The 27,717-nt window shown below is 42.0% G+C and overlaps 1 protein-coding gene across 5 annotated transcripts in view; it reads left to right on the top strand.

The window, feature by feature from the left end:
* The window catches only part of DDC (dopa decarboxylase), a 56,859-nt gene extending 35,176 nt beyond the window's left edge, over nt 1–21,683 (top strand). For all 5 annotated transcript variants that reach the window (XM_075495657.1, XM_075495655.1, XM_075495658.1 and 2 more), the window contains 5 exons: nt 5,061–5,137; nt 8,863–8,882; nt 9,622–9,720; nt 17,093–17,194; nt 21,458–21,683. In XM_075495657.1, coding sequence (XP_075351772.1) covers nt 5,061–5,137; nt 8,863–8,882; nt 9,622–9,720; nt 17,093–17,194; nt 21,458–21,673 — 514 coding nt within the window. In that variant the 3' untranslated portion in view covers nt 21,674–21,683. The remainder of the gene's footprint in view (nt 1–5,060; nt 5,138–8,862; nt 8,883–9,621; nt 9,721–17,092; nt 17,195–21,457) is intronic.
* Nucleotides 21,684–27,717: the final 6,034 nt, after the last annotated feature.

Below are 27,717 nucleotides of genomic sequence, written 5' to 3'. Positions count from 1 at the left end.
AGTAAAAGAAAACATTACAAGAGACAAAAATCACATGTTAACTTAGTCTGCCTTTCTAGCAGTAGACATTTGTTTACGTTTCTCTATTGAAAGGAGGCGTTCTGGATAGCTTTAACTCTTGTAAATTACTTAGAAAAATTCACTCTTTCATTTAATCCAAGTTTCAAAGAAGTAAAATTTAGAAATAGGCCTGAGCTCTGCATTACATTCCAGAGAGAGAGAAATCCTGAAAAGTCTGCAGATTCATACTTGCTTCATTTTGGGACTGTTTAAAACATAAATGAAAAAAACGCCATTTAGGGATGCTAATGCAACGAACAGCGTGCTAAACAGAGCTTTTTCTTCTTTTCCATAAAATTTCTTTTTGTTTGAGCCTTGATTCTTTCAAAAGCCTTTCTAAAAATGCTTGGGATTTGGCTGATGAAAAGCAATTGTTTTCAAAAAGGACTATTTATGCAATTTTGCACTGATTTTCAATTTCCCCAGATGACAGCAGAGGTGACACTTTGATATAAGAAGATGCCACAGCAGAAACCAGTAGACATACTTTGAAACAAAGTGAAGTATCATAGCAGTAATAATAGCAGTAATGATAACATCCCATAACAGGTGATCCTATGGTGTCCCAATCTGGAATCTCCAGAACCTAGTGTCTACAAGTGTCGTGACTAATGATACTTATTAGCAAAACAGCTATTCAGTAAATGCAGACTATTTATCAAAAGAAATGAAAACATTAACTTCAGTTATAACAGAACAAAATTTGCAAAAATGCAAAAAGAAGGGAAACCTGAATGTTAAAAGGAAGACTCCAAAACATCATCCAGAAAAAGGTCACCTTATTTAAAAGAAGAACAAATGTGAGACAGTGACCACTTCCTTGCCTTTGGTTAACCTTCGGCTCTTGTAAAATCCTCAGCAAAGTTGACTTGTGCACAAATATGTATATTATTCGGATAATACATTACATTGTTGAATTTAAGAGCTTTCCCGATGTAGGCACATCAAATATTCCAAGCCATAATGAAACGTTTCTTTTCCTTAGAGTAAGTGGCTTACATTTTGATCCTGATTCATCAGTAGTGGCAGTGATTAACCCAAGACTCCAGTTTATAAGTACCTCATAACTAGCTGCCTCTCTCTGTACGTGGTTTTACAAGTGTTTTACCTTTTTTACGGACTTACAAGTGTTTTATCTGGCTTTCCAGGAGAACCAGGTATATACAATCACACCGTCAGGAAAGACTTAGGAAAGTACTTTTCTCCATGTTGTTTCTTGCCTTTTTTTAGATAAGCCATTGCATAAAATGCTTGTTTTCGTCGCTAGGAAGATGCCGCTACAAGGAATCTCAAGAGACCTTGCAATATGTCTCCTTACTCAAAGCGAAAGCTTCACAGCTAGAGCCATTCAGGCTTCATTTCAGCAAGGCATTTACGTGTAGGTGTTATTCACTTAATCAGGAATGAAGTATATATTTACAGTTAAACTCTTTGACTTGAAGCCAAATCCATCGTCCAACTACTTCTAAGGCCCATGTCCAAAATTCACCTCTCTTATCAACTGTAATGCTGCCTGAAAAGGTGAAACGTAATAATAAAGGGTGAAGGAACCCAGTGAGGAAAAGTAACTGTGAAGGATACATAGTCCTCTTAGGCTCCATGGCAAGTATGAACCGTGATATTGTAATAATAGGGGAAGAGTTCAATAAACAGTGAACACCATTTCAGAATCAAATGAAGCTGAGACCCCCTGATGGACAGGCTTCTAACTCACCCAGGCTCCTCAGCACTTTCTCCAATAAACACTCCCATTTCTTTTCCCTGCAAGTTGATTGAGATAATCTAGCCGTTAGATCTCTAATGTAATTACTTAACTACTCAGTGCAATGAGTAGCACTGATGTCATTTGGGATTTGCAGGCAATTTCATGTAAAATATTTTGGAAAATATTCTCAGACTTCTCGAGGCACAGAAAAGAGCAGTCAGTTTCCTATAAAAGGGAATTTAATATAGCCACTCCGAGAGGGGTATATTTTCCATATTCAAATGTTGGTGTCCTTTAGAGACTCTGCCTTGAAACTACCAGTCAGTTTTGCCTGACTTTAATTGGTGAATATTATAAAATAGGAAGAAGTGTCTTCTTTCACAGAGAGTGAAAATAATAATCTTGCAAAGTCTTGGTATTTTTGCTTGTCTATTACTCTTTTCAGGGTTTGAGGGTTAACTTTAGGTTGGGAAGGTTGTTTTAGTATTTGAAAGGAAGGTGCTTATAGGAAATGGTTATCTGTAGACGGAAGTGAACTTTTCCTGCTGGTTTATAATATGAAGTCACCTTTTTGGTTATTGTATCTATCAGTTAAAATGGACAGAATAGAGTGAGGCTGTTAAAAGCCGCAGCTGTGCAATCCAAGTCAGTGACGTTTCACAAGTTTTCATTGCTTTATTCACCAGGACTTTTACTGTGCATTTTGTATTACGAGTGCTTAATTTGTGAATCTGTGCCACTCCAGCTAGATCTTAGTAGGTCTATTAGCATAACATCAAGCCTTAAAAAACCTCTAGCTTATCAATGATGTTTTTGAAATATATATTCAGGATCCTTCAGTCAACCAGGGGTATTTGCAAAGAAAGTTAAGAACACCACTTGTATCCATTAGCAGACCACACAAGCACTTACGGCAAAGAAGTTTAAATACACAGGGTGAAATCTAGACATGCTGTATAAAGGTGCAACTCAACTGCTTCATATACATTGATGTCCAGGCTTTGGATTTATTTTAGTAATCCTTTGAGATAGTTTTTCATGGCTGCCAGATTAAGACCTGTGAAGTCCCCAGGTGGAACAGACACCATCTTTTGAAAAAGCAGGAACATCATTGCGAAATGATGTCTCTACCGGTTTAATTTCTCAGTTCAGTTTTGATTTCTCTGTTCAGTTTTTTCAGTTAATTCAGTTAATTTTCAATTTTTTCAGTTAACTTCTCTGTTCAGTTTTGGGCTGCTCACTACCAGAGAGACATTGAGGTGCTGGAGCGTGTCCAGAGAAGGGCAGCGAAGCTGGGGAAGGGTCTGGAGCAGAAGTCTGATGAGGAGTGGCTGAGGGAGCTGGGATTGTTTAGTCTGGAGAAGAGGAGGCTGAGGGCAGACCTTATTGCTCTCTACAACTACCTGAAAGGAGGTTGTAGCGAGGTGGGTGTTGGTCTCTTCTCCCAAGTAACAAGTGATAGGACGAGAGGAAATGGCCTCATGTTGCGCCAGGGGAGGTTTAGACTGGATATTAGGAAATTTTACTTCACTGAAAGGGTTATCAAGCATTGGAAGAGGCTGCCCAGGGAAGTGGTTGAGTCGCCATCCCTGGAGGTATTTAAAAGACGTTTGGATGAGGTGCTTAGGGACATGGTCTGGTGGTGGTCTTGGTAGTGATAGGTTTGCAGTTGGACTCGATGATCTTAAAGGTCTTTTCCAACCTATACGATTCTGTGATTCTGTGATCATCAAGGAACTGCAAGATGACGGCATTTTTATAGCTTCCAAGCGACCAGATGTTCCTGCAGAATAGTTACATGTTCCATTGTTTAGCACAGCATATTACAGGAGAAGGAATGAAGCTCTCGCAAGACAACTCATGATATTGCTTGTAACTTGGGTTAGTTGCATATGGAGTGAGCTACTGAAACACGAAGATATCACAGTAATCAAATACATCAGATAAACTACAGGAGAACAACTTAGGGTTTGTTCACAATACCTACCCTAATTAAACCTGCTTTCAGGTCACAGTTTCTTCCTTCTGTCCACAGGATATTTTCAACACACAACTAGATTATTTATGGGTTTTATTGAGAGTATTCTGAATGTCTTTTACTATTTTTCATGTGCAGAAGCTTACCTGTCTTCAGCTATGTACTTTCCATACCTGAAGGCAAGTCCTTGGTTAACCTTGGCCCTCTCCTGACCATGAAAGTGAGAGGAGGGCTTTTTGCTTCTTTGAATAAGATGTTCTATGAGCATAGTCTAGATGTGGATGAGACTGGGAGTATGTACTGGCCTGTGCATTTATACATACACACTAAAATATTGGAAGTTAGATTTCTACTTAGAATTTTACACTGAAACATTAAAAAACGTTAAAAAAGGGATGCACAGCAAATCGTAAAAGGTTTGGACTTTTGTCATCTAGAGTGTCCCCATGTTGACATCATCATTGCTTGCTTTGTGAAGTATTTATAGGCCTAATGTAATTACGTAGCAGTCTCTCCCTTCTTGATTTCTGCTTTCTTCTTTTTCTGCCTCTATAGACCCCATCGTTTGTAGAGGTGAGTCAATCTTACACATAGAGCAAAGCATAAACCAGCAAAATCTTCTTATTGCCCACTGGCAAAATGTCGCTTATTCTTTCTAAAAGGGACACGTTGGCTTTTGAAACTCCGACCAGTTACACCACCCACTAGCTGGCACTAGTAAGGTATGCGTCTCAGTTTTACGTTGTGCTGTAGTCTACCTGTCAGTCATTGTATATTGGATCCAGCTAAGGGCAGGGTGGTACAAGAGGGAAGCCTGAGTCTGGACCGGGTGGCTCGTCCCTACCAGTGGCTGCTGCTGCCACCACCGCAGCTCGGACAGACAGTGGCCAGCATCCACAAAGCCTCAGCGCGGCTGTGCACAGTGTCTAGGAAGCCACAGCTCTTCCCACACAGCTTTGTAGTGCAGTGATTTCCAGGCAACTTCTGTTGACTGCAAACATTAACATTGCTTTAGCGAGTCGCACAGTCTGGTGTGAGCGTCTATCACCATAAAAAGATCCTCTCTGTCTGTTTCTTGTCTGTTTTTAAATATGCAGTCGTGCAGTCATGCTGCCCGTTCCTGCTGAGCCTTACACTTAGCTACTTGTAAGTACAGTACTGATATGGCTGTGAAAAAGCACTGAAAACGGCACAGGCTGTGCTCAGGAAATACGCCAGTTTAAACACATTCAATTTGCCTTCACTTCTTGTGGAAATTTAATCCCTTCAATTTGAATTCTTAAATTTCTCAATTTGATTTCTTTCTTTTTTATACAGGGTGAAAAAAAGATCAGATTTAACAGGTGCCTTTAAATTAGAACCTCTTTACCTGCAGCATCACCATCAGGAGTCTGGTAATTTTATACTTGAATGAAAGTATTAATATTATTTTGTTTGCACACTGATATTTAATGGAAAAAAGGACTTAAGATGAAAACTGAAATTCTTAAAACTACCTAAGTTGTTTAGGAGCCTATTTCCATTTTCAAAGTGCTCCAAGGAGTTAAGCTTATTAAAGTGCAAACACACGTCTAGTGAGATTTTAGTTAGCATAAAAAGCAATTCATGGAAAGGCATTTTATAAAGCATTATACTAATACTTTTGCCTTGGGATTTCCCCAGCTCCAGATTTACCACTGACTCTTTGTAGGAGTGTTGAGAAAATTCTTAATGACATTTTGGTAGTCAGATAAACGTATTATTGGGTGCTGCGTATTGAGTCCCCTAACCTGCCTTCCCCGGCATACCTTTCTCCAGGATGATTTCAAGATCTGATTTGGTTTTAGGCTTTCTAAAGCCTGTGACCTTTTTTCTTAGCTACGCAGGCAAGCTCTGATGCAAATTTTCAAATACCCATGTCAGAAGCAAACATTCCCTGAAACCTCAGAGAAGGGGTGAGCTGTGTTTGATATTTGTGCTCTGTTTTGAATGACAGCTGTCTGGGACATTATCCTGTTGCTCTCATGTCCTTACATTGATCGTAGGGAAGAAGGTGAGTGCAGGCTATCTATCTGTCTTGTACCAAATGCTCACGAAAGCTCTTCACAAAGTGCTCACAAAGAACTTACAAATCTTGGGCCCTGTACAAAGCTCCTTACTGGATTAGTGCTGCTCCTTGCACATACCTAGCAACTGCAGAGTGGCATTTGCCATCCTGAAGCCTGTTTTTACCCGTTCGGCTAATAACTGATTAACTGTGAAGAAGGTCACAGCAGGGCAGTGTCAGCATGTGATGCAAGTTCCCTCATAACTTTCTCAAGAGGGTGAATCACATGTGGATGTTCTTACCATTTACTCTGTCTCATACCTTTCCTGGAACTGCTGGTGCTGATCTGTGTTGACAAGTGTATCCTGAGTACTTTTCTCTCTGTTATGGCTATGGACTCATTGACATTTAATTTAATACCACCCAGAATTCCACCATTCCCTAAAAAGCCCTAGGAAAAGCGGATTCCTGCGCCTTAACCCTGAACTGGCAGAAATGTTGCATTTTATTCCTTTTCTACATTTCCAAGCAATGCAAATATAGAACAGTGCAGTAAACAGGAAAATGCAGTAACTCTGGAGCTGAGGTTCGCCTTCCAAAGGCTAGACGTGTTAAGAAAAAATATGTGTTGGGTTTTGGCCTTTTAAAATGAAAAATACAAGTTATGGCAAATATACTTACATCATGAGCTTTTACTTAACATACATGAAAGATACTTATCTTGAGGAGAAATAATACAACCTTAACTAAAGTGAAAGTGTGTCCTTGCAACAACCAACAGTGCTGGTACAAGAACCTTAGTGTTTCCCCAGGTTAAATAACACCAGAAGAAAACCAGACCTTTCTTAAAACTAGGTGCTTTCAGGGAGGCCACCTAGCTGACCTGAAGACTTTACCTCCCCAGCTGGATAATAGGTTGTTCAGCCTTCGTCCTGCCTCCAGAGGCTGTGATAGTATGTTATGTCACCTGGACTTAATGGTGCCAAATAGATCAGCTGATTACTAGCAGTCTAGTGATGCTAAATTTTTCTGTGCTCTATTCCCATTTGATAGCAATTGCCCAAAGAGCTGGACAACACTTCTCAAATGCAAATGCCTCTAGTTAAGCTGTTAAATCCAATCCACACTTATGCCTTCCATAAAAATAGTCAAATTTGCAAAGGTGCGAGGCTCTTACAGTCCCTATTGATCCCTGTGTCATTTACGGGATGTCAGCGCTCCTGGACATAGGACTTGTCTAATGGAGGGTCTTACTTTCTGAGTATGTCTCAGGTCTGAGAATTCCCATCATGGTTTACAAGGCAAACGAAGCAGCATTTCTGAATTTGCTCGTCTCTCACTCAAGAATTTAGATGAGCCGAAAAATATATCTATCTGTGAGCAATTACTCTTCATAACCATATGGCAATTATGTGTGCCCCCAAGGGGAAAGTCTTTATTTTGTCATTAATTCTAATTATATGTGATTTGCACCATCCCACCCGGAAGATTATACTAGCTTGCCTGGCAACCCAGGATGTAGTCAAATCCTCATGGCAGTGTTAGAAGAATGCAGCTTTATACTCTGTTGTGAACGCCGCATAGGCTCCCACAATGCAATTCCTCCTGGTTAAATACCGATGTAAGACTACGGCTTGTAAGCAAGGACTAATCATGGGTTGCATTCTGCTTCACAGCTTGTGAAAGGCGTTGTTGTGGATCATTAGACATAGCCCCTTACAGGACCGTAGGATTATTTATCTATCACCAGTTGCTTTACTCTCTTTGCTGCCAGTCTTGCAGCTATCAAACAAAAATGGCTGCTACAATGCAGAAGAATATGAATGTAACCAAATACCTCGTTACCGAGCTGAGACAACCATGTTCATTTCCTGAAGACCAGGAACAGGTTCATGATTGTTGGTTGTTGTGTGGGTTTTTTCATCTGGAAAATAACCTAGTCACAGGCTAAAGAACCAAATGGCTATATGTCAAAGGACCATGTTTTTCCTTGTGCTTTGGCTGCATAGACAAGAGAATGTTGGCAAGAGAGCTTGTAACACAGGAAGTACAGTCTTTTACCCCCAGAAAATACAAAGGCTGAGAATTACATACGTGGCGTAAACGGGTCAAATTCAGAAGCTACAGTTCCATATAGTACCTTGCGTTTCATAATTCCAGGAGCACTTAGACAGCACTTTCCCTTGGAATTTAAGTACATACTTTCCTACGAAGCTTATGCTCCACTGCAGAATAATAAAGAAGAGTAAGAAAGCTAAGCAGATGCTCCCACATTTTGCTAAAGAAGTGCTTTAGAGTTTAGGCCAGTTTAACTTCTGTCACTGGCTTCCTGCAAGTAATCCAGCTTTATGTTACTTTTTCCTTCACTGTGAAGTCCATATAAGCACCTGATTTAAAGAAAAGGTAGATGCATCTTGACTCTGTGTGCTCATATAGAAGATAACTAATAACGCCCTCTACTTGCCTCCCTGAACTGCTCTGGGGCTTGGTCAATCTGTGTTTGTAAGGGGCTTTCACTACATCAAATGAAAAGCCATAAAAAACCGCAGAACGCTATTCTCCAAGCAGGAGGAGGTCAATTCTGAATCAAATTTTCAAGTCACTTATTAGACAGGCTGAAGAATTAGCAGCAAATATATGAGTGAGTAGAAAAGGTAGTTAGAAGCAGAGAACGAGTGATGAAATGAGTTTGGGGATTCTGCAATCTGTTTCAAGCAAAATTAATGATTGCCATTTTATCCACTACTTCTTTGCCTTACAAGAGGAAAAGAAACACAGTATTTAGTCCATCGTCTCCCCAGGATCTGAAGTATAACAGGAAGGAAAATTGTGTTTCTTCCCCTGAATATTGTTTAGTTTGTTAGTGGTATATTCTGACTAGCTAAGGAATGAAGCTTACTACAAGCACCTTCAGTGAGCATGCTGCCAAGTATCCTGCTAGGTATTTAGTGGTCCTGTTGAGACTGATGATGCTGGAGTTTGTAGCAAACGTAAAGGATAGCTAAGACACAGCTTCTTCAACAGCATTTAGAATGATTGTAGGTTTTGGTGGTTGTGATGAAGCAATGTGAACATTTTTTCTTTAACTTCCAGGCCTGGTAACAGATTATCGGGTAAGTACAGCACCCAGGTAATAATTAATACTATTACTTGTATACACTGATATTTTCAGGACTTTTATTTTCTGTTACTGTCATAAACCTCAAAACCTTATGTTTCTTTCCAGGAAGGATGCAGCTTGCTAAATTTTTAACATTCCTCAAGCCAAAACGTTAAACGCTATTTTTTTGGGGGGGAAAAAAAAAAAGTTGAAAAGCAGAAATCATCTTGCATGTGTAATATCTCAAGGTTTAGGCCGTAGAAAGAAATGTCCTAAAGATTTTTTTTCCTTAGCATAGTGAGTAATACATTTTTTAAATGCACTTGTGTTTTAACCTTTCAGCAACAGAAACACTGTTGTTTTGAAACGGAAAATGGGCCTGTCATTGCAGGTGCTAGCCCCACAGCTGTAAGCAAGCCAGTGTACATAAGCTTCTAAGATACTTATTTTTCCAAAGCCTTCAAGGAGAACTCAGGCTGCACAAAGAAAATTTGATTTGCCTTCTGACCCTTCCATTCTGAGACCAACCTCCTTTTCCAATTTTCATTTGAAAATTTTGAGTATTAAACAGTCACACCAGGGCATTAACCAGAAATAAACATTTCTGTTATCATTTGACCCACCTCTAGCAACTGCCTGTAGGATGGGGCAATGCGGTATGCTTCAAAATCATTGCAGAATGTACAATTTCTGCAGTATCACTGCAGCCATGACTTCTAACGTGGGTGCCCTCCCTTCTCCCTGGCTTGCAGCACTGGCAGATCCCCCTGGGGAGGAGGTTCCGCTCCCTGAAGCTCTGGTTCGTGCTGAGGATGTACGGGGTCACGGGACTGCAGGAGCACATCCGCAAGGTGACTGGAATTTGCTTTCTTGGGTAACCTGTGGTGGGAGGGCAAGGGAAAATGAGCTTGTTACCGATCTACACTCCATGACTTCTGTACACAACAGAAAGCACAGGCAACAGGTTTTGGACAGCTGGGTTCAATAGGGGTACTGCTTGTTTGCCCCACGTAGTATCACAATTTCCTATCACGGCGGGATCAAAACTCTCATCTGTTTTGGGTTAATCTTTAAAGAAGACAAGCCGAGGAATTTGGAATTTCTACAACGTGGGACCATAGTTCCCTCTGAAATTAAGCCAGAGCACTTTAATGGTTCTAATGGGGGAAAACACGTTTATTCATGACTTCCTTATTTTATTAATGTGCATGCATTGATACCGTGTTTAGATTACGATTAAGGTCATTGGGCGGCATTTATGATACAGTTACTTACTGGGCATGGCTACCTTTGCTGTTTCTTTGTTTCCTGTTTAAAATCCACCTTTTTTTTAAAAAAAAAAGAAGTGTACAATTTACAGTTTGTTAACATTGTTATGACAAAGTACTAAGTTTATTCTTGATGTAAAAAGAAGAGGCTTTTTTATCGCTAAAAAACACACCTGGCGCCAGCCTAAGTTATATATATCCTTCCTCTGTAGCAGGAAAGTCAAATTCAAGCATACCTTTCATCTTTATGAAGTTCAGGGAAACTACTAGTGAGGGGACATCCATGACTTGGCTCTAAATATTTACAAAAATATCCATTAGCTAAGAGTCTGGTCTAGTATACCTAACTCTCTGCAGACACACATTCCTTTCTGTTGTGGTACTAAACAGATTCATTCCCAAGAAGGGCTTTTTCCACTGTTGTAAAATCGCTGCATGAGTAAGTCTCTTTGGATTTGAAAAGGTTGTGGGATGGAGGGTACCCTCTTTGCTTCCCATTTTTATCACACTATAATTTCCAACTGACTACACAGATCTCTGAATTGGATTTTTATCCTTAACGAGGCCTTCAGACATAAATTTTGACAACAGTGGCAATCCTGATGCTCTGTCATGCTTGTGGCAATCCGATACATACCCTTCTGATGAACAGTTGAGGCAAGGTTTGTTACCACCTTACTAGGCTGCCTTTACAGTTTCCAGTGGGTTTCTCTCTCGGGTTAGATTTCTGGAGACTGCAATTATTTTAATATGATGCCAAGTTTTTAAGTGGGGCTAAATCTCTCACTGGGGGAATAGAGGGTTAGAAGCCCCCTGTTAATTACACGGCCTTTTATCAGGCTGATTTCCACAGGTCAGTATTTCCATTCAACAAGTTCCCTTTTTCCCTGTCTCCCAGCTATTTCCCTCACTGTCCAGCCAAAAAGCGCTTGTCTTCCTATAACCATAGCTGAAGACCGTTTTTTTATGACTTCCTGTGATACACAGTTCAGGAAGGCTAAGCAAATCAGTCTTTTCTTAAAGATACTGACTCCAAAGTAAAACTCTAATATGTTCCCTTATTTGTAAAGGTAATTCAGACAGCTAGATTTCCAAGGGCTTGTTGAATTGAGTGTGTATGTTTAACATTTCGTTAAGGACTAAAGTGCTCCCTGGTGTACAGAGAAAAAGAAGTTATGACCTTATGGTTGCAACTTTGGAAGGGCAAGAGGGGTAATGAAGTGCAGAATTTGGGTCACTGTATACATCTGTCAAACTGGAACCATGAAGTTAGTTTCTCCTCACCCCCACCTCCCCAGATGAGTGGTGATTAAATTCAGTGGGTTCCAAAGCAGCTTTAAAAAAAGTCAATTCTATCTCCAGCAGTTCTCTGTGGAACTTCCATTTCAGAAATAATTGCATTTCATTTGCTCCCTCCCTCTAGCAGTATTTAAGATCTGTCTTGCAAGTTTGCAGACATGTTGGTAAAGTTGTATCAGTAGCTGCAAAATAACATGTTAAAATGTGTTTCATATCTTGCCCATTATCCTCTCTTCTCAGGAATTATCCTTGGTTCCAGATTTATCGTGACGACTTTTCTTTTGGTAGTGTAGTAATCAAGTATGTAAACCAGCCTGACACTGCTTTACATTTTCAAACCTATAGGCGACTCTCTGAACAAGAAGTAATTTGGAACTTCACTGCACTTGTTAACTTCACTTTAACATTGCTCGCCCCAGTGCTTGGCCTTGAAAAGTTGCTTGCTTTTAAACACGTTGTAGCGTCTTGCAAATAACAGCTTTTATATTCCTGTTGCTGGCAAAGGCAGTCCTTGAAGGGAATAGCTGGCACTGTGTCTTGCGTACTTGGGACTTCTAGCTGTGTTTCAAGGGAAGCCCTGTAGTTGCCAGGATGATTTCTGAAGCCGCACTGATTACAGTGGGTCATAGAGCGGACGTCGGTAGAATGCAAAGAGGCCTGGGAACAGTGGCAGGAGCAGGTATTGCAGCCTTCAAGTGGAGAGCAGAGTGGCTGGAGCTGGGGAAGCAGGAAGAAGTTCTCTCTCTCTGTTGTGTTAGTAAGGAGTTGCCCCAGGGAAAGGGCCAGGAACACAGAGTCAGGCAGAAGAGCAGAGCTTGGAAACAGCTCCTTGGGCTGCAACCTGGGGGAGGGGATGCCTACGTTTGGGACGTAGCATGCAGTCGTACACCACGTAGTTTTCATGCGCCAACATATCTGTGTGTAGGGCATGTCATTCCCGTTCGTGCTGTACAATAGCAGCTAAGGCATGCCTGTTCAGATGCAGTGCTGGGCCTTACTGAGAGATTGGGGAGCCAGGGTTTCAATTCCTTTCTGAGTTTATATAAATCCCAATACAGACGCTGTGATCGCCTAGAAAAACAGAAGACGCTTCAGCTCCCACGTCATAGACAACTGTAGGAAGATGTATCCAGTGTTTATAGACTTCTCATTAGGCTTCTTTTGCACAGCCAGGTCTTACTTATAAAGTGATTTGAGATTTTCAACAGTGATGAGCTTCTGACATAATATAGAGGGAAAAAACACTGCATAAGCTTAAGAAGCCACCCCATTTGCTGTGTGATTAGCAAGCTTCTATATGGAAGACCGATATCTGCAACTATCTCTTCACAAACTTTTGGTTTTTTTCTGGACGTAAACTGCCACAAAAAACTATTTGTCTCTTTCCTTCTTTTTTTCTTTTGTCTTTTTCTCTTTTATTAGTAAGTTTTAAGAAAAAGATGTTTGTTATGTTTGCAGCTTTAAGGTCTGCATCAAAATGACTAGAGGACTACTGCAACCTGGCGCTTGCTTGTACTGAGGAAGGCATTTAGGAACTAAAATATTCCTGGGAGATGAGAATGTGTGACTTGGATTTAGATACAGTAACTTCTTTTGTTTTCCAAACCTTCAGTTATGCACTCCTTTCCCACACAACATGTAATAGTAACCTATTGCAAAGTATAGGTTTAACAGCAGTGCTAAAGGGGAAGGCAGTCATCTCTGAAGGACGTGGGGAGAGAAAAATACAAATTTTGGAGGTAAGTCCCAAAGCCGCAGAGGAGATGTACAAAGAGGACGAACCCAACAACAAGAACAGTCTTCTGGACTGATTCCAAACACTCAGAGTCGGTATAAATGTGAAACCCAGATGGCCCGTTTGTAAATGGCCCATTTGCAAACTGCTTGACCATATATTACTCCTTTGTCGGTTTAAGTCCTCTCAAAGAGCTCAGAAGCAATTTGAGAAATTTAGCAGTTAATGTTTTTGTATGTCTTCCCCACGAATATTTGGACTCGGATGAATCCTCCACAGGACCAGAAGAAATCAGTGTACCGCATCCCTCTTTCTTCGCCGAGGATAAGGAATGCCATTAAAAATTACCAGCAGAGACCAAGAAACGGGAACTGTACAGAAGAGCAATGCCAGAGATAGCATTTCAGCTGGGGAGTGGCACAATCCAAGCGGCTGTTGAGAAGACTCTTTTGACAGCGTTTTCCTTCAGAGTGTAGTGGGATGCGAGCTAAGGCAGGCAGAGAGGTGAACTCTACAGGGGAAAAGTATGAAGCAATCAGGGCTAGGCAGGTATGCTTATTTGCATATACACATTAATGTACTCTGATGCTTCAGAGAAGCTCCCTTCAATCAGAAACTATTCTAGTTCTTGAAGCCTTTGCCCAAAATCAAAATTCAGTTTAAACACCTCAATGCAGGAGCCTTTATACTTATACTTACACTTATATTTATATTTATTTATACTTACAGTCACGCATACACAAATACAGATTTTTTTTCAGTAGGGACCACATCTTAATGCCTCACGAGTTTACTGCTCCCATTAGTGATTATGTAAGACATTTCCCTTAATCCTGAATAACCAAATTAATTAGATTCCTTTCTTTTTCCCCTTCTCACTGCAGAAGAGCAATGGTTATTTACCTGAGATCGATAGCGATACACAAAAATTCCTTACAAGCTGCTTTTCTTCAATCTGCTAAATTTCACTGTGAAGAGGAGGACTGGTATTCCGCTCCTACATACCCAGACTTCTCAGGCCGCTAACGCAGTCCATGTGATTCCGCTTTGGGAACCCACATGATAAAGGGATAGTCCAAACGATATTGCTAGAAACAGTATGTGAGTCAGTTTGTGTACGTCCACTGTTTTGTTCAATTATATAGCAGCATCAAATAAAAGAATTTTTAAAGGTTAAATAATACTTGAACATCAGCTTGAAGTTAATGATGCTAGGGATGCAGCATGGCACCAATGTTAAAATCAAAAGCATTTGGAGGGTTAAAATATCCATAAGTCAGGCTTGGTATGTACACATTCAGCAGAAAACTGAGAACAGCCTGTCAGTTTTTACCTTTCCTTCTTTCCTATCCTTAGTTTCAGTGCCTGTGGTTCTCCAAACAGGACTTTATTTTCACAGTTTACCTGCCTCTCTTGACAAGTTGGAGCACTAAAGCCGCACGTGTCCTCCTGGCAGTTATTGCCGTGCCCACATCCGGAGTGTGGGTACGGCTCTCGGACTCACCGAGAGGCAGGTGTGATACCAAAAAGCCCTTCGGTTTTACAGCGTTTGAACTTCCAGGCTTAATGATGTTTAACTTTATTGGGTGTAATTGTGTTTGGTTGCAACAATCTTTGTAAAAGCAACTCAGGATAACAGCTTATGGTTCAAAGGTGCAGGGCCTTGGGTACCTGCACTAAGCAAAGCTATTACAGGCGAAACTTCAGCTAAAGCTCCACTTTCTCTCCCTGCCAGTTCTGTATCATCTAAAACACTTGGTGCCCCCCCGTGGCTTTACAAATTATTGCTGCTTGCTAAGACCCGCTGTGGGTAAAAGTACTTGCACCCAGACATGAACACAAAATACTGCCAGAATATTCCTTTGTCTTTTACTGAGTATTCTCTCTTTTCCCTCGCTTTTATTTCTTTCAAATTCCTGAAAAGTTCTTCCGTGCCACAAGTGGACATAAATACCTGCTATAAAATGTACAGTGTGGGTCCAGAGTTTTCTTGCACAAACTGCTCGCAGTAAGCCACGTCTTAAGTTTTTGTTGTAGTCGGTTCTCACCCAGGTAGATTTTGATTGAATTCGGTTGGTGGTTACATTCAGCTGAACAGTTGTGAAATTCTAGTCTCATTGAACATGGCTTTTTTTACGGCTTAGATTTCCAAGGCCCGGTATATGCAGTGTGAAATTTTGCGAAGCTGGGTAAAAGACATCCACTTGGTTAAGACTAGAGAACGTGAGGGTAGGAGAAGACAGTAAAAGATCATTACAACGCGTGTGCATATTTCACATACGTTTTCCACGAACTTACGCATACAAGTATCTGTATGTATACATATAGTTCTGGTCAATTTTCATAGGTGTAAACTCATGCTATTTATCTTAGCAGAACATCCAAATGCCTTGGAAAGGATCGGGCATTGTATTGGTCTCATTCCTGACTGAAAGAGCTTTCAGTCTAATTTTAGAGGGAGATGATAAATGGATGTAACAAACAGCAGAGAGGAAGTGGTAACACCAGTAAGATTGGCTGGTTGCATAGAGTACCAGTATGCCCACTATGAAGGTTTTGAATCAATGTTTTGATTCAATCTAAACAATGTTTTTCTATTTTAAGAAAGAAACAAAGATCAGAAAGCTATGATTAAGATTGCAAAATGTGCTTTCTTCCTTTTTTTTCCCCTCTCTGTTTTCGGTAATTTCTGTTTTGCCTTGTTCTTGCCCTTTTGGAAAAAGTTCCTGTGAGATGAAACATTCCACATCTAACCCTGGCCCAAAGTGAAATGTTTCATTTTTGTGTGATATCTGTCCTTGAGCCTGCAAAAAGGCAAGGTGCAAAGGAAGGAAAAGACATGGAGTCAGTTGTTTCTTTTTATAAAATTATTTGCAATCATAAATACATAAAAGTTAAGGAACTTTTAAACATCATTTTAGAGGTTGCTGATAATTTTTGCTGCAGACTGGCTACTGCATGAAGACAAACTGTAACTCTAATAGCAGGTTGCTGCTGTCTTTTTTTTTTTTCGGGTGGTGAGCACTAAACTGATGATAGCCAGTGAGAGGGGGACTGGATAAGGTACTGCAGGTACCTGCTGAGGATATGGGTTCTTTTTTTCCAAGTGCTTTTGAATTCATTTTCTGTTTGGGAGAAAGTGAAACGTGGCATGAGTACGCAAACGTCGCTGACTGATGTTAAGACTGCCCAGCTGGTTGTTAGTATGCCTCTTGGTATTTTTCCCATTTGTTTGATGTTGGAAGAGCACTTTTTTTCCTGTGCTTCAAAACAATTGCTCTGGCTGGGTGTCCAACGCCACTCTTTTTTCCCCAGTAACTGCTACCCAGGTTGGCTGAGACGTGCTATCCATTTGCTTAGTTATACTGCCATCACCTTTCTTTTCAACTGAACCTGAGCGCCCAGGTCACAAGAGTGAGCAAGTTCTCCCCTTCTTCACAGTTATTCCCACATTAAGTGAACTATTCTGAAAAGTGTATCTAAACCCAGTCCAGCTTGTTTTGCACTGGAATTGTGATTATTTTCTCTATATATATCTGTGCATCTCCCCCTGTCCCCACAATAACTTTTGGACTCTTTAGCCATTCCCAGCCAAAACTGGCAGTGGTAGAAAACCTGAAGAAGAATTATTACAATTACTTATATTAATATGGTATCATGACAGTTATAAAACTGTGTTTCATTAAGCAACAGACTAGTACTGCCTCAGGTAGGCCGAGCTGCTGATATAGTGACGGCTCAATATGGCCTCTGGGAGTCATAAACGGGATGTAAGTTAACATAAACAGATGGCGATATGTGAATGTTATCACATATCAGAAGAGGGAACAGAGAAAGGAATTTAGGGATGGAAACAGTTTAGCACATCTTTTCTCTTGGTGAATCAAATTTATACAATGTGGATACTCTCTCTCTTCTCAGCACGTCAGGCTGTCGCATCAGTTTGAACATTTAGTCCTTCAGGATGAAAGATTTGAGCTCTGCGCTGAGGTTGTCTTGGGACTAGTCTGTTTTCGGCTGAAGGTAAGGCAGCTAAGACCTCCTCTTTCTGCTGTCGTGTTTTATAGCGATACAATAACCTGCAGCTGAATATAGTCTTTGTAGTTAATATACTTAATTGTTTTTTAAGGAAAGTAAAGGGAGTTCATGTAGATCAAAGCAGATTAAAGAAAGAAGCCTAAGACAATTTTGCTAAAAATTAGTCAAATGCTTAAGAGAAATTCAAGCATATTAGGGTATGGAAATACATAGTCAAGGCAAACAAATGGTCTACCCAGTCACACAAAATGACTGTTATATTCCATGCTTGGTGGGCTTTGATGAAGATGATTGTTTTCATGTATTTCCCTAGACATTTGTATATGATGTGTGAGTCTATGTGCATGTGTTAGATGTTTCTTGTCAACTTAATTTTACATGTGTGTACATTTAATATACAATTGTGTGTGTGTGTGTGCGCATATATATATATATAAAAAATGACTATCGTGGATGAAGATTAGAGTGGTAAACAGTTTTTTGTTGTTTTCTTTAAAGAATACATTTTCATTTCTAAAATCCTACAGTCAGACTGGGCAAATTGGAGCAAGATATGAGTAAGAACAGGTTGCATAGGAGGCCAGCTTCCCAACTGCCCTTGGCCCTGGTCTGCTTTTTTTTTCTGAACTTTCCCTTTTGCCCCTCTTGGCCTTTCATTCCCCCAAATCTCCGTAAGCGCCAAGTTCATTGACATAGAGACCTTGCCCGACAGAAACTGGAAAACTCACTCTGCACTCAGAGCACAAGAGCCGCAGGAGCTGGGGGGGTTCACTTGTTGAATCAGACATTGAAAGGGGATCAATGTCTTGTTTTAGGTAAAGAACTCATTTAACAGAGCAGCTTGCAACTAAAGTCTCTGTAAAGGACTGGATTGTGACACTGAGTCTGAACACCCAGCAATAATAACAAGAGCACCGGTGTTTTCTAGTTCACATGATACCTAAATGAGCTTTTAGCTTTCCTGAAGGCTCACAAGCACATCTTGGCTCCTTCTGGGTAGTGTGGTATTACTACTTTTCCCAAATTCTTTTCTCAGTCATTCAGTTGCCCCAGTTACCTGAGTTTGATGCAACTGGCTGAAGGAGCTAACAAACCTTTAACAACAAGGTAATGGTGAATTCATCTGGAATAGGAAAAAGGTTTGGGGTGAATGTATGTTGTTTAAAATAAAAGAAAAAAAGGATCTGTTGCTAGGGGATCAGGCAGGTTACAGAATGTGGAGTTTGTCCAGTAAGTGGAAACATGACTATAATGTCCTTTCTAACAAGAACTTTTAAAAGATTTTGAGGAATGGGTTCTGTGGCTTTTATTGCTCAGTAACAAGATGGTGGTTGTAGTCTGCTCTCTCAACATGGAACAAGCAAACACGAGTTTTGCAGCTCCAGAGACAGCTGTTAGCCAGTGCTCAACATTTACTTCAGGGGAACAGTCCTGGTGAAATAGAGCATAGCAGTGCAGGAATTGTCACTTTTGATCAGAGCAGTGGTTCACCTACATCTGTTCTCCTGTCCCTGATGATCCAGAGGAAGAAATCCGATCTACAGGGAAAGACAATTTTGCAGGAGGATGTAAAGAGTGGACACCTAGCTAAGAAACTTTTGGACAAGTTGTAGAATAAAGGCATGATGCTGCTGAAACCCAATGTTGAAACAGCAGTGTTTTCATCGCTTGCCTTCCTTGTCCAAACAAAGAAAACAAACCCAACAACCTTTCAAATGAAGCGCGTTTTATAGTTATTTTTGAAGCTTTATTTGCTTTTTAAATCACTCTTTCAAAAGTCTTCCTGTGATTTCTGCAATTCATATTAAAATGCATCTTAGAAGTAGGATCCTGGCAACTTTTATGTAGTTACAGTAGGACAAAGGGACAGGGGACTTGCACTGTAATGCTGCACAGCTGTAAAAGTATGAAAGCTTGTTCCTCCCTTTGTTCTTGAGAAAGCCTTTTTTATTTTTCTGCTTAGCTGTAACTTTTAATTTTTTGCCTTTCACACTGTTGAGCAGATGGACTAATAATCTATGACGTTCCTATTATAACTATTCCATCAAATGTATCATGCCAAAGGGTTAATTTTTGGCCTCCTTGCCATGTCTGCAGATGAAACAAGTCAAGCTAGTCACTTCTCCACAGGGGCGAGACTACTGTCTTATTGAAGCTGACAGACGCAATCAGAGCTGGCTGCTGGCTTCTCAAAGCTCTGGGAGAGGATTAGGCACTACTAACTTCAATTTGACGTGACACCCGAGTGTCACAGCAGCCCCTAGGTGCAGCTGTGAGAGCAGAACAGAAGAAAGATGATAAAACTTTCTCCTCCCTCCCGTCACCCCTGCCAAGGGCATTAACTTAACATCATATAACTGCTTGTATTGCCTAAAAGTTAGTGCCATGTATTTCATATTCAAGACAAGGATCATCACTTTAACGAAGGATTACCTTTGATGAGAAAGCAGTATATCATTGTCACCAGTGACTGACCCGTAAAGGGTGGGGACTTGCAAAACAGCAAAGTCGGTCCTTCCTTAGTTAGGAGCAGTTGAGTTGCATAAAGAGATCTCCTACAAGACTAAGGCTAAGCCAGCAATTTCAGGCTCTCGTCCAAATTCCCTAACAGCTTGTGCTAAGTCAGAACAAGGTTTTGACTTGGCTTCAGCTCTAACTCTAATATGATCCAAACCCATGAGAATAATACTTTTATCCTCGGTGCCAATGGGAAACTGTGTCTCCCTTATATGCTTTGGTTTTATATGGAAAAGCCTAAGCAGGCAAGTCACAACTGCGCAGATTTGAGAGAACACGTTTTCCGATAGGGATGTTTTCAAGAAGACCTATGCCGCTACAGTAACAAAACCGCTGCTGAACAGGCGGATTTGTCCATTTGCGACTCTTTTACCGCAGTCAGTGTTCAGTACGGGAACACTGCGGTAAAAGCCCAGATGCTCCTAGCATCTCTTGCAATTCTGTGTTACCAGCAGTGCAATAGAAAGAGTAAAGGCTGTGCAACAGCTAAGATAGTTCCGCAAAGAAGAAAATGATAGCACTCGAGGTCAACATGGTATATCCTAAGCTATTACGGCAAACTGCCCAGCAAAGCTGAAGCCATCTCTGGCTCTGCTGATATAGAAGTTAGACAGACGGGTTCCCTTACTTTGGGTAACAAAGACTGTCAAAGGTATGCAGCTAGCCCTTCATCCTGTGTTGCTAAATCAGACAGAAATCCCAAGATTTTGGGGATCCCTTCTTTCACCATTTTCCTTTAAAGCAATTTACTACTGTTTTTGAAAATCTGATGACATCTTTTGTTTTATTCTCAAATGCTGATGGACATGAACTAGGAAAACCACCGATTCAACATTAGCTGAACCGGCAAAAGAAGCAGTACCCCTCCGTGCAGTCCTGTTTCTTTTGAGAGTTGATACTAAGAGCGTACAGCTGCTCTAAGGGAAATCCTCACATTCACTATTTGAGCACAAGGAGAAGGAAGTAAACTAGAAGGAGATAAAATTCAATACCGCCTGTGTGTAGAGTCCCTCTGACCTTCTGCAAGATATTTACATTTACATCTTTGTTTCCCAGAATGCAGAAGACTCTTTACTTCCAGTGGGAGGGTCAGTTTACCACATTTCTAAACCCCCCCCAACCCCACTCTGTAGGATTCTGTGGTGGACACTTCCTATAGAACTTGAGGCAAATACTTTTTTAGGGTTTCTACTGATAGTACCCTGATTGTATGAAACTTACTTATGCCAGGGATACATTACCTTAACTATTTCGTAGCTAAGGGTAAGATTTCCATCTTCATATTCAAAGACTCTCTCACAGCAGCCATGCTGAAGTGAAGACTGGAAGGTTTGTTTTACAAATGTTAGTGTAGTTCACTGCAGAACTTCCTCCCACGTTTGTTTGATTAGATCTAGGAAAAGTGTAGTGAAATGGATGCAATAATGAATGCTTTTACACGAAGCTACATAGCTCACGACCTTAGGTCACAAAAAGGCAGTCAGCTATCACAAATGCCCCCATGTGAACACTGCTTCGAAACTCCAGTTAATCCATAAATATTTTTGTGGCTGAAAAATTATCTGTTGTGTCGGCACCTTTTTGTAATCCTTTGATGGCAAAGCACTGCAAGATGAGAAAGTGGCTGCGTGTTACTGGTGGTACTTGGGCTTGGCTGCTTGGTGGGATTTACATATTCCAAACTTGCTTCTGAAAGTCATCACCATATCCGTTGAATTACAATGATTTCAGGGCTCAAATGACCTAAATAAGGCGCTTCTTGAAAGCATAAATGAGGCCAAGAAGATTCATCTGGTCCCGTGCCACCTGCGAGAGAAGTTTGTGCTACGTTTTGCTATTTGTTCCCGCACGGTGGAATCCACCCATGTCAAGTTTGCCTGGCAGCACATCTCACAGCTGGCAACCGATCTTCTGAAAACATGGGAGCAAAACCAGCACCAGCAGTAACAGCAGTGAAGTAGCAGTGGGGAGGAGGTAATTAACTGGCTTTCTCTGTGTTGCCAAATCTTATTTTAGGGGCAGGTGGGCAACTCAAATTAGGAAGGAAAAAAATACAAACCCTGTTGTTAGATAGCCCAGCTGCAGTAGCAAAATCCTTGCCAGCAAGTTGTCTTGTAACCTTAGTCATTCCTTCTCCGTACTGTAGTTTCATCTTGCCATGGCACGTAGCCATGGAGGCTCGAGCTGTCATTTCTTACTAGTTCGTAATCAAGAGCATTTATTGAACCAGGCAATGGAAATGGAAGGGTTAGTGCTCCCTCCGTTGTCCCCATTAACCTCTAGCACACCCACTCCTTTCTTCACAGACGAAACTGGGAGGTGTTATAACCAAGTAATTTAACATTACTGTGACTTCAGAAAGAATCCAAGCTGGGGGAAGTTCAGTACCCTGCTTAGAACACTGTTCAGGTCCTATCTAAACAGGCATGCACAAAGGTCGTTGTCATAATTTGGGGCACTGTCATGTCATGACACGCTTGCTGCAGTAATTTTGTCAATGAAGTTAGGACTTCAAGGCTTCCTTCATTACATAGCCAGATCAGGGGGGAGTGCGCACTAAAGGAACGCTAACCATCCTTATGGCAGGTTCTCTACTTTCTTCTAAAGGGTTTGCTTTTAAAACAGCCATTTTGTCAAATCTCAGCAAATAGGTTATGCTGGCTATTGGTTTTCACTTTGATCATTCATAATGAGGCCTCTTAAAAGCTCCTTCTTAAAGAGTTTTGTCAAAAGCTGCGTCCTACCTGGTATTCTACATTTTTAACCAGGTTATTATAAGCAGTGATTCCTTGAAAATAATCTGTAAGCTATGTTCTGTGAAATAGAGTTGTGATTTCTTCTTATGGCTGCCATTCTGCTTACTTCATTGTGTAATGAGTCTTTGACAAAATGTGCTAAGAAATGCGATCGCAAAAATGTTACCCTTTGCTTCTCAAATTAGCTAACAAACAAGATAAGAAATTACAATAAAACTAGAAATTAAGAGAACTAACCCCCCAAATATGCTGTGGTGCCCCCATCAGTGCTTTTCTTCCATTAACAGTCACGCATGGAATATGAAAACATTGGAAAACAATCAACCTTCAGAGAAAGTCAAACAATGTGTACTTGACACAAACCATTGATATGTCATCCTGTCGAAGGCAGGTAAAGAGGTGAAATGAAAGTCAGAAACAGTATCTGACTTCAGTAAGTACTTCTGCCTTTTTGAAGACATAAATTCCAGACAGTTATTTCTATGTAAATAAGAACAAAGTAAATAGCCACTCCAAGGAAAAGAATCTGTAGGATTCATTTCTACATTTGCGTTTGGTTTAGTCTTTTCCTTTTACTGCTTATATTAACTTCTAAAGCATCTTGAACAACTTGCACAATTATTCCGCTTTCTTCCTTCCTCCGTCCCTTGCACGTATTCTTCCTACATTTGGGAAGTTGCAAGTGGACCATGAGACGTGCACCAGGACAGCCAATTTGGCACACGGTCTGCTCCTACCCACTGTCTTTCCAGAAGGGATTAAAGCAGCTGACTATGGACCAGGTGGATTTTTCTGGTGATTCCTAATCACCTCACTTCTGCGGTGCAAACTGGGGAAGGACTAGTATTAACCCGTGTGCAAGTGGTACATAAGCGATGTGCACGAATCCTGACACTGAGGAAAAACTGACCAAGCCCTGCATTTCCAGCAGGTCAAGCTATGCGACTAGGGGAGGCGATGGCCTCCCTTACCCTTCTGTAAGGCTAGCCAGAGGCTATGTTACCCACGCAGATGGAAAAGCCGATTACTATTTCTTTAGGGAATTGATTTCACAGGTAACAGGTGAAGCAAGGGATGACAAATTAATCTGGCAAACCCAAGTAATATTCAAGCAAGTGACCGAGCCATTCCACAAGACACTACCCTCAGCTACAGTATCAGAAATTTTGATAGCATCATTCTCTTTAGCAGAACCGATATGAAATTAGGCTTTTCTGTAGTAGTACAGTGCAATGGATTGGTAGTTGCTTCCTTTCTCTGTTACTAGTTTATTTAAAACAACATTATTCAGTCCTCGTGACTTGGGAAACAATGTTCATCCATAGCAAATACCGTCCGCGCTGATACAATTTTACAGCTTCTACATTTTGAAAACACTAGAATCTAGGAGCCAGAGAAGAATTACACCTTCTCTCTGAGACAGGCCAGCATTTTGTATGTGAAGTATATAACCAGGTCTGTCCAGGAAAAAAAAGAGATCAGATTCTGCTCAAAGCCATCATAGAGTAAATCCAGGGTAATTCCACTGAAAGGAAATGGAGTTGCTTTGGCCTTATGTGACTCCAATTGAAATTAAAATCTAACTCATAAGTATCGGAAAAGAAAAGCATAAGGTAAGGCAACATGAGACTGAACGTAAGAGGATTTTGGTGGAACTCCTCTCCATGGAAACCAGAGCAGAGGTGGACGATGCACGCCTGTGTGAGCCTCAAACTGCTGCAGAACAGGGACGCGGGCAGGATGCACGTCCAAACCCAGGAGAGGCAAAACGTTCCCAACAGCCCAGAATTAGACGTAGGTCCCTCCAGACATTTGTGGGAAAACGTTGCCAAAACTGGCATTCAATTAAACACAGCAGTGACAAGACGCATAGAATTACATTTCCCCGTGGCCAGCCCAATATAGAAATCTGAAATCCACAGTTGCAGTTTTTCTGAAATTCTGGGATGATTTGAATGTGTAATTGGTGAAGGCCACCTTAGTGTTCAGTCTCTCATACCCTCCTTTCCCCACGTGATAATTCCTTCGTAGAGTATTAATGTTAGGTCATCTGAAAATGAAATCTGGGATATGTAATCAACTGAAGAACAGAAGTGTTGAAAAGAGCATTTGTGTGTTGAAAAGAAGAACATAACTGCTGTTTCTGTTCTGCAGCCTTGCAACATATCTGTACGTGAGAAATACTGTATTTATGAATAGTTAATATGTGAACCTGGATTTATTGTGCCTTGTGTACAAAAGCTAAGACAGTCTGTGCCAATTAATACCGTTTGATGTTAAAAATAATTACAAAATCTCAGAATGGTACTTTGGTAGAATATCCGCATCTCAAGGGAGACAGTGCAGCTACTAGAGAAGGAGGGGAAAAAGTAACTTGTCAGTAACCATCCATATTTTTTTTTAAACTACTAGAGGGCTAGTACAATACTTACATTCGTAATAGTAATGACAGATTATAAATCTATTTTATTACTGATGGTGAAATATTGAAAAGATATGTATTTATGAACGTATTGCTAATATATTTGTGCTGGATTTGGCTGAGATAGAGTTAATTTTCTTCACAGTAGCTAGTAGGGGGCTATGTTTTGGACTTGTGCTGAGAATAATGTTGCTAACACACGGATGTTTTAGTTGTTGCTGAGCAGTGCTTACACAGAGTCAAGGTCTTTTCTGCTCCTCACCCCACCCCACCAGCGAGTAGGCTGGGGGTGCACAAGAAGCTGGGAGGGGACACGGCTGGGACAGCTGACCCCAACTGACCAAAGGGATACCCCATACCATATGGCGTCATGCTCAGCATATACAGCTGGGGGAAGAAGAAGGAATGGGGGGGACGTCTGGAGTGATGGCGTTTGTCTTCCTAAGTAACCGTTACGCGTGATGGAGCCCTGCTTTCCTGGGGATGGCTGAACACCTGCCTGCCCATGGGAAGCAGTGAATGAATTCCTTGTTTTGCTTTGCTTGCGTGCGCAGCTTTTGCTTTCCCTATTAAACTGTCTTTATCTCAACCCACGAGTTTTCTCACTTTTACTCTTCTGATTCTCTCCCCCATCCCACCACGGGGGGAGTGAGCGAGCGGCTGTGTGGTGGGGCTTAGTTGCCGGCTGGGGTTAAACCACAACAATATTATCCTCTGAACTGCATTATAATTATTACATTTCTAATTTTCTCTTGCCTTTACATATAAGATTCTGCTCATGGTTGTTGGTTTTGTGGTCGTTGTTGTTGTTGTCTCCTGTAAGGATACCATATTTGATGAGTAGTACTCACATTGCAGTTGCCTTACAACAGCAGTCTGAACCTTGAGACATGCGTAAACTTGAATTGCTCAAATACAGGAGCAAATGAGAAATAAAACTGAGAACCCTGAAGACCAAGGTGGTGGGGGCAGATTAAATAATTCTGATATCTACGTAGCATATGTAGAGACTGTATGACCTAAATGGAAAAATCATCAGACGTCTAGTGCTTTTTTAATTAGAATTTGTGAGCTGTTGAGTTCCTTTAAATCTGTATCCAAAGCCTGTTAAACAGACATGTAGGTTTTAATTGGCAGCATTAATAAATGGAAACAAAACTACGACTGTTGTCTGTCTTTGCTACTAACCAAGCTTTTCCCATTTTATTCATGCCAGATGCGTGGTAAGGGCTCCAACTTCCCCACTCAGGTCACATCAGTGGCCCGCTTTTCACCGTCGGTGACTTTTTCTCAATGTGTTCTTCGCACAAATTACTTTGCAAATGAGAGTTCCTGCGGGAAGTTTCCTCCTCAGCAACACGAGCCTGAAAAATGCTGGGCCACAAGCGGGGTCGGTGCCGACCCTTCCGTAAAGGTCTGCGCAGTCCTGCAGCTGTATCTGCCTCTGGCGCCAGCTGCCCAGCTTCGGCTTTGGTTTGCAGGTTGGGCACAATCAGGCAGGACAAGGCAGCGGCCCGTTTCATTAGCCCTGCCCGGCTGCCGCCTGTGTTCCCAAGGGGAGCTGGCAGCTGCAGGCTCCTTCACTCCCTGCCCCTGCACAGCCCAAGGGAAATCAGGCAGGCACGCCTTGGGGGACATTTGATGGCAGCAGTGTTACAAACGATACATGTTATCCCACTTTGGTCTTAGATGATCGCTTGCGTAGTCACGTAGACAGTTTAATATGCTGTCTGCACTAGTGGTACAACAAGCTTGATGTATACCAAAACCCTGACAGTGACTGTAAGAAACGTTTCCCACGGGAAATTAAACGTTCACCCACACAGAAGTGACTATGTTAATACCAGAGGTGTAACTGCGGCACAGTGCGCTAACTTGCATCTAGGCCGGTGCGCTAATTTGAACATGGGCTGGTGCAACGCAGCTGGGGACTCCATGACCAGATTCGGTTCAGCGGGTAAACCCACCTGGGCCACCATCCTTTGCCCCATAAGGAATGACGCTGTTCATCTCGTCCCTCTGCCTGAGAGTCCAGCTACTGCTGCCGAGGCCTTTAGCAGAGCTGTTCTCCCAAAGAAGCCTCTTCGGCAGCTGTTGTTTCCGAGGACGTCAGACAGCATTAGCTTCTGATCCTGCCGCGGTGGCTGTGGCAGCCTTGCAGCCTGTGCCACAGTGGGAGAGACGAAATCAGCAGCCGCGGAGGACAGGCTCTGCGTGCACGGAGGGCGCGGGTGCCCGTCGCTACCGCCCGAACCTCCACCAAGGCTGGCAGCTGCACAGCGCGACTCTGGCACCGGTGCCGGTGACCGTTCAACAGCGCAAGCCACGAGCCGCGACCGGCCCGCGCAGCTGCGTTTAACCTGTCCTGGTGTATCACCTCAGCTACCGCGTTCCCTGGGCGAGCCGGGGCTGGCGTTTGGGCACATCTCCCGTGGAGCTCGCCCTGCGCCGAGGGCGGCTGCCAAGGAGAGCCCGGCACTGCGCTTGCCCGGCCTCCTCCAGACTGAGCAAAGGGCATCCGCAGGGCCCTCGAAGCGCACGGAGAGGAATGAGCCGCGGGGCGTGCTGATGGGAGGTGGCCGCCCTGCCACTTCGGGCAGCCATCGCCTTCGACACAGAAGGAGCCACGGCGCTTCTGCCCCTGCAGTCACCGAGCGCGCGTAAACCCCCGGGCGCGCCTCCTCGGCCTCTCGGAACAGTTCATCTCCCGCTTCACGTTTGCTGCTGCTGCTGAAAACGGCGGGGACAGGCGATGCCCCAGCGCCATCTTGCACGTTCTCGAGCCTCTTCCTCCTTGGCTGCTGTAGCTTCCA

This window comes from Mycteria americana, chromosome 2, assembly GCF_035582795.1.
Source record: "Mycteria americana isolate JAX WOST 10 ecotype Jacksonville Zoo and Gardens chromosome 2, USCA_MyAme_1.0, whole genome shotgun sequence".
Lineage (NCBI taxonomy): Eukaryota > Metazoa > Chordata > Aves > Ciconiiformes > Ciconiidae > Mycteria > Mycteria americana.
This window is presented reverse-complemented; position numbering and strand designations above follow the sequence as displayed.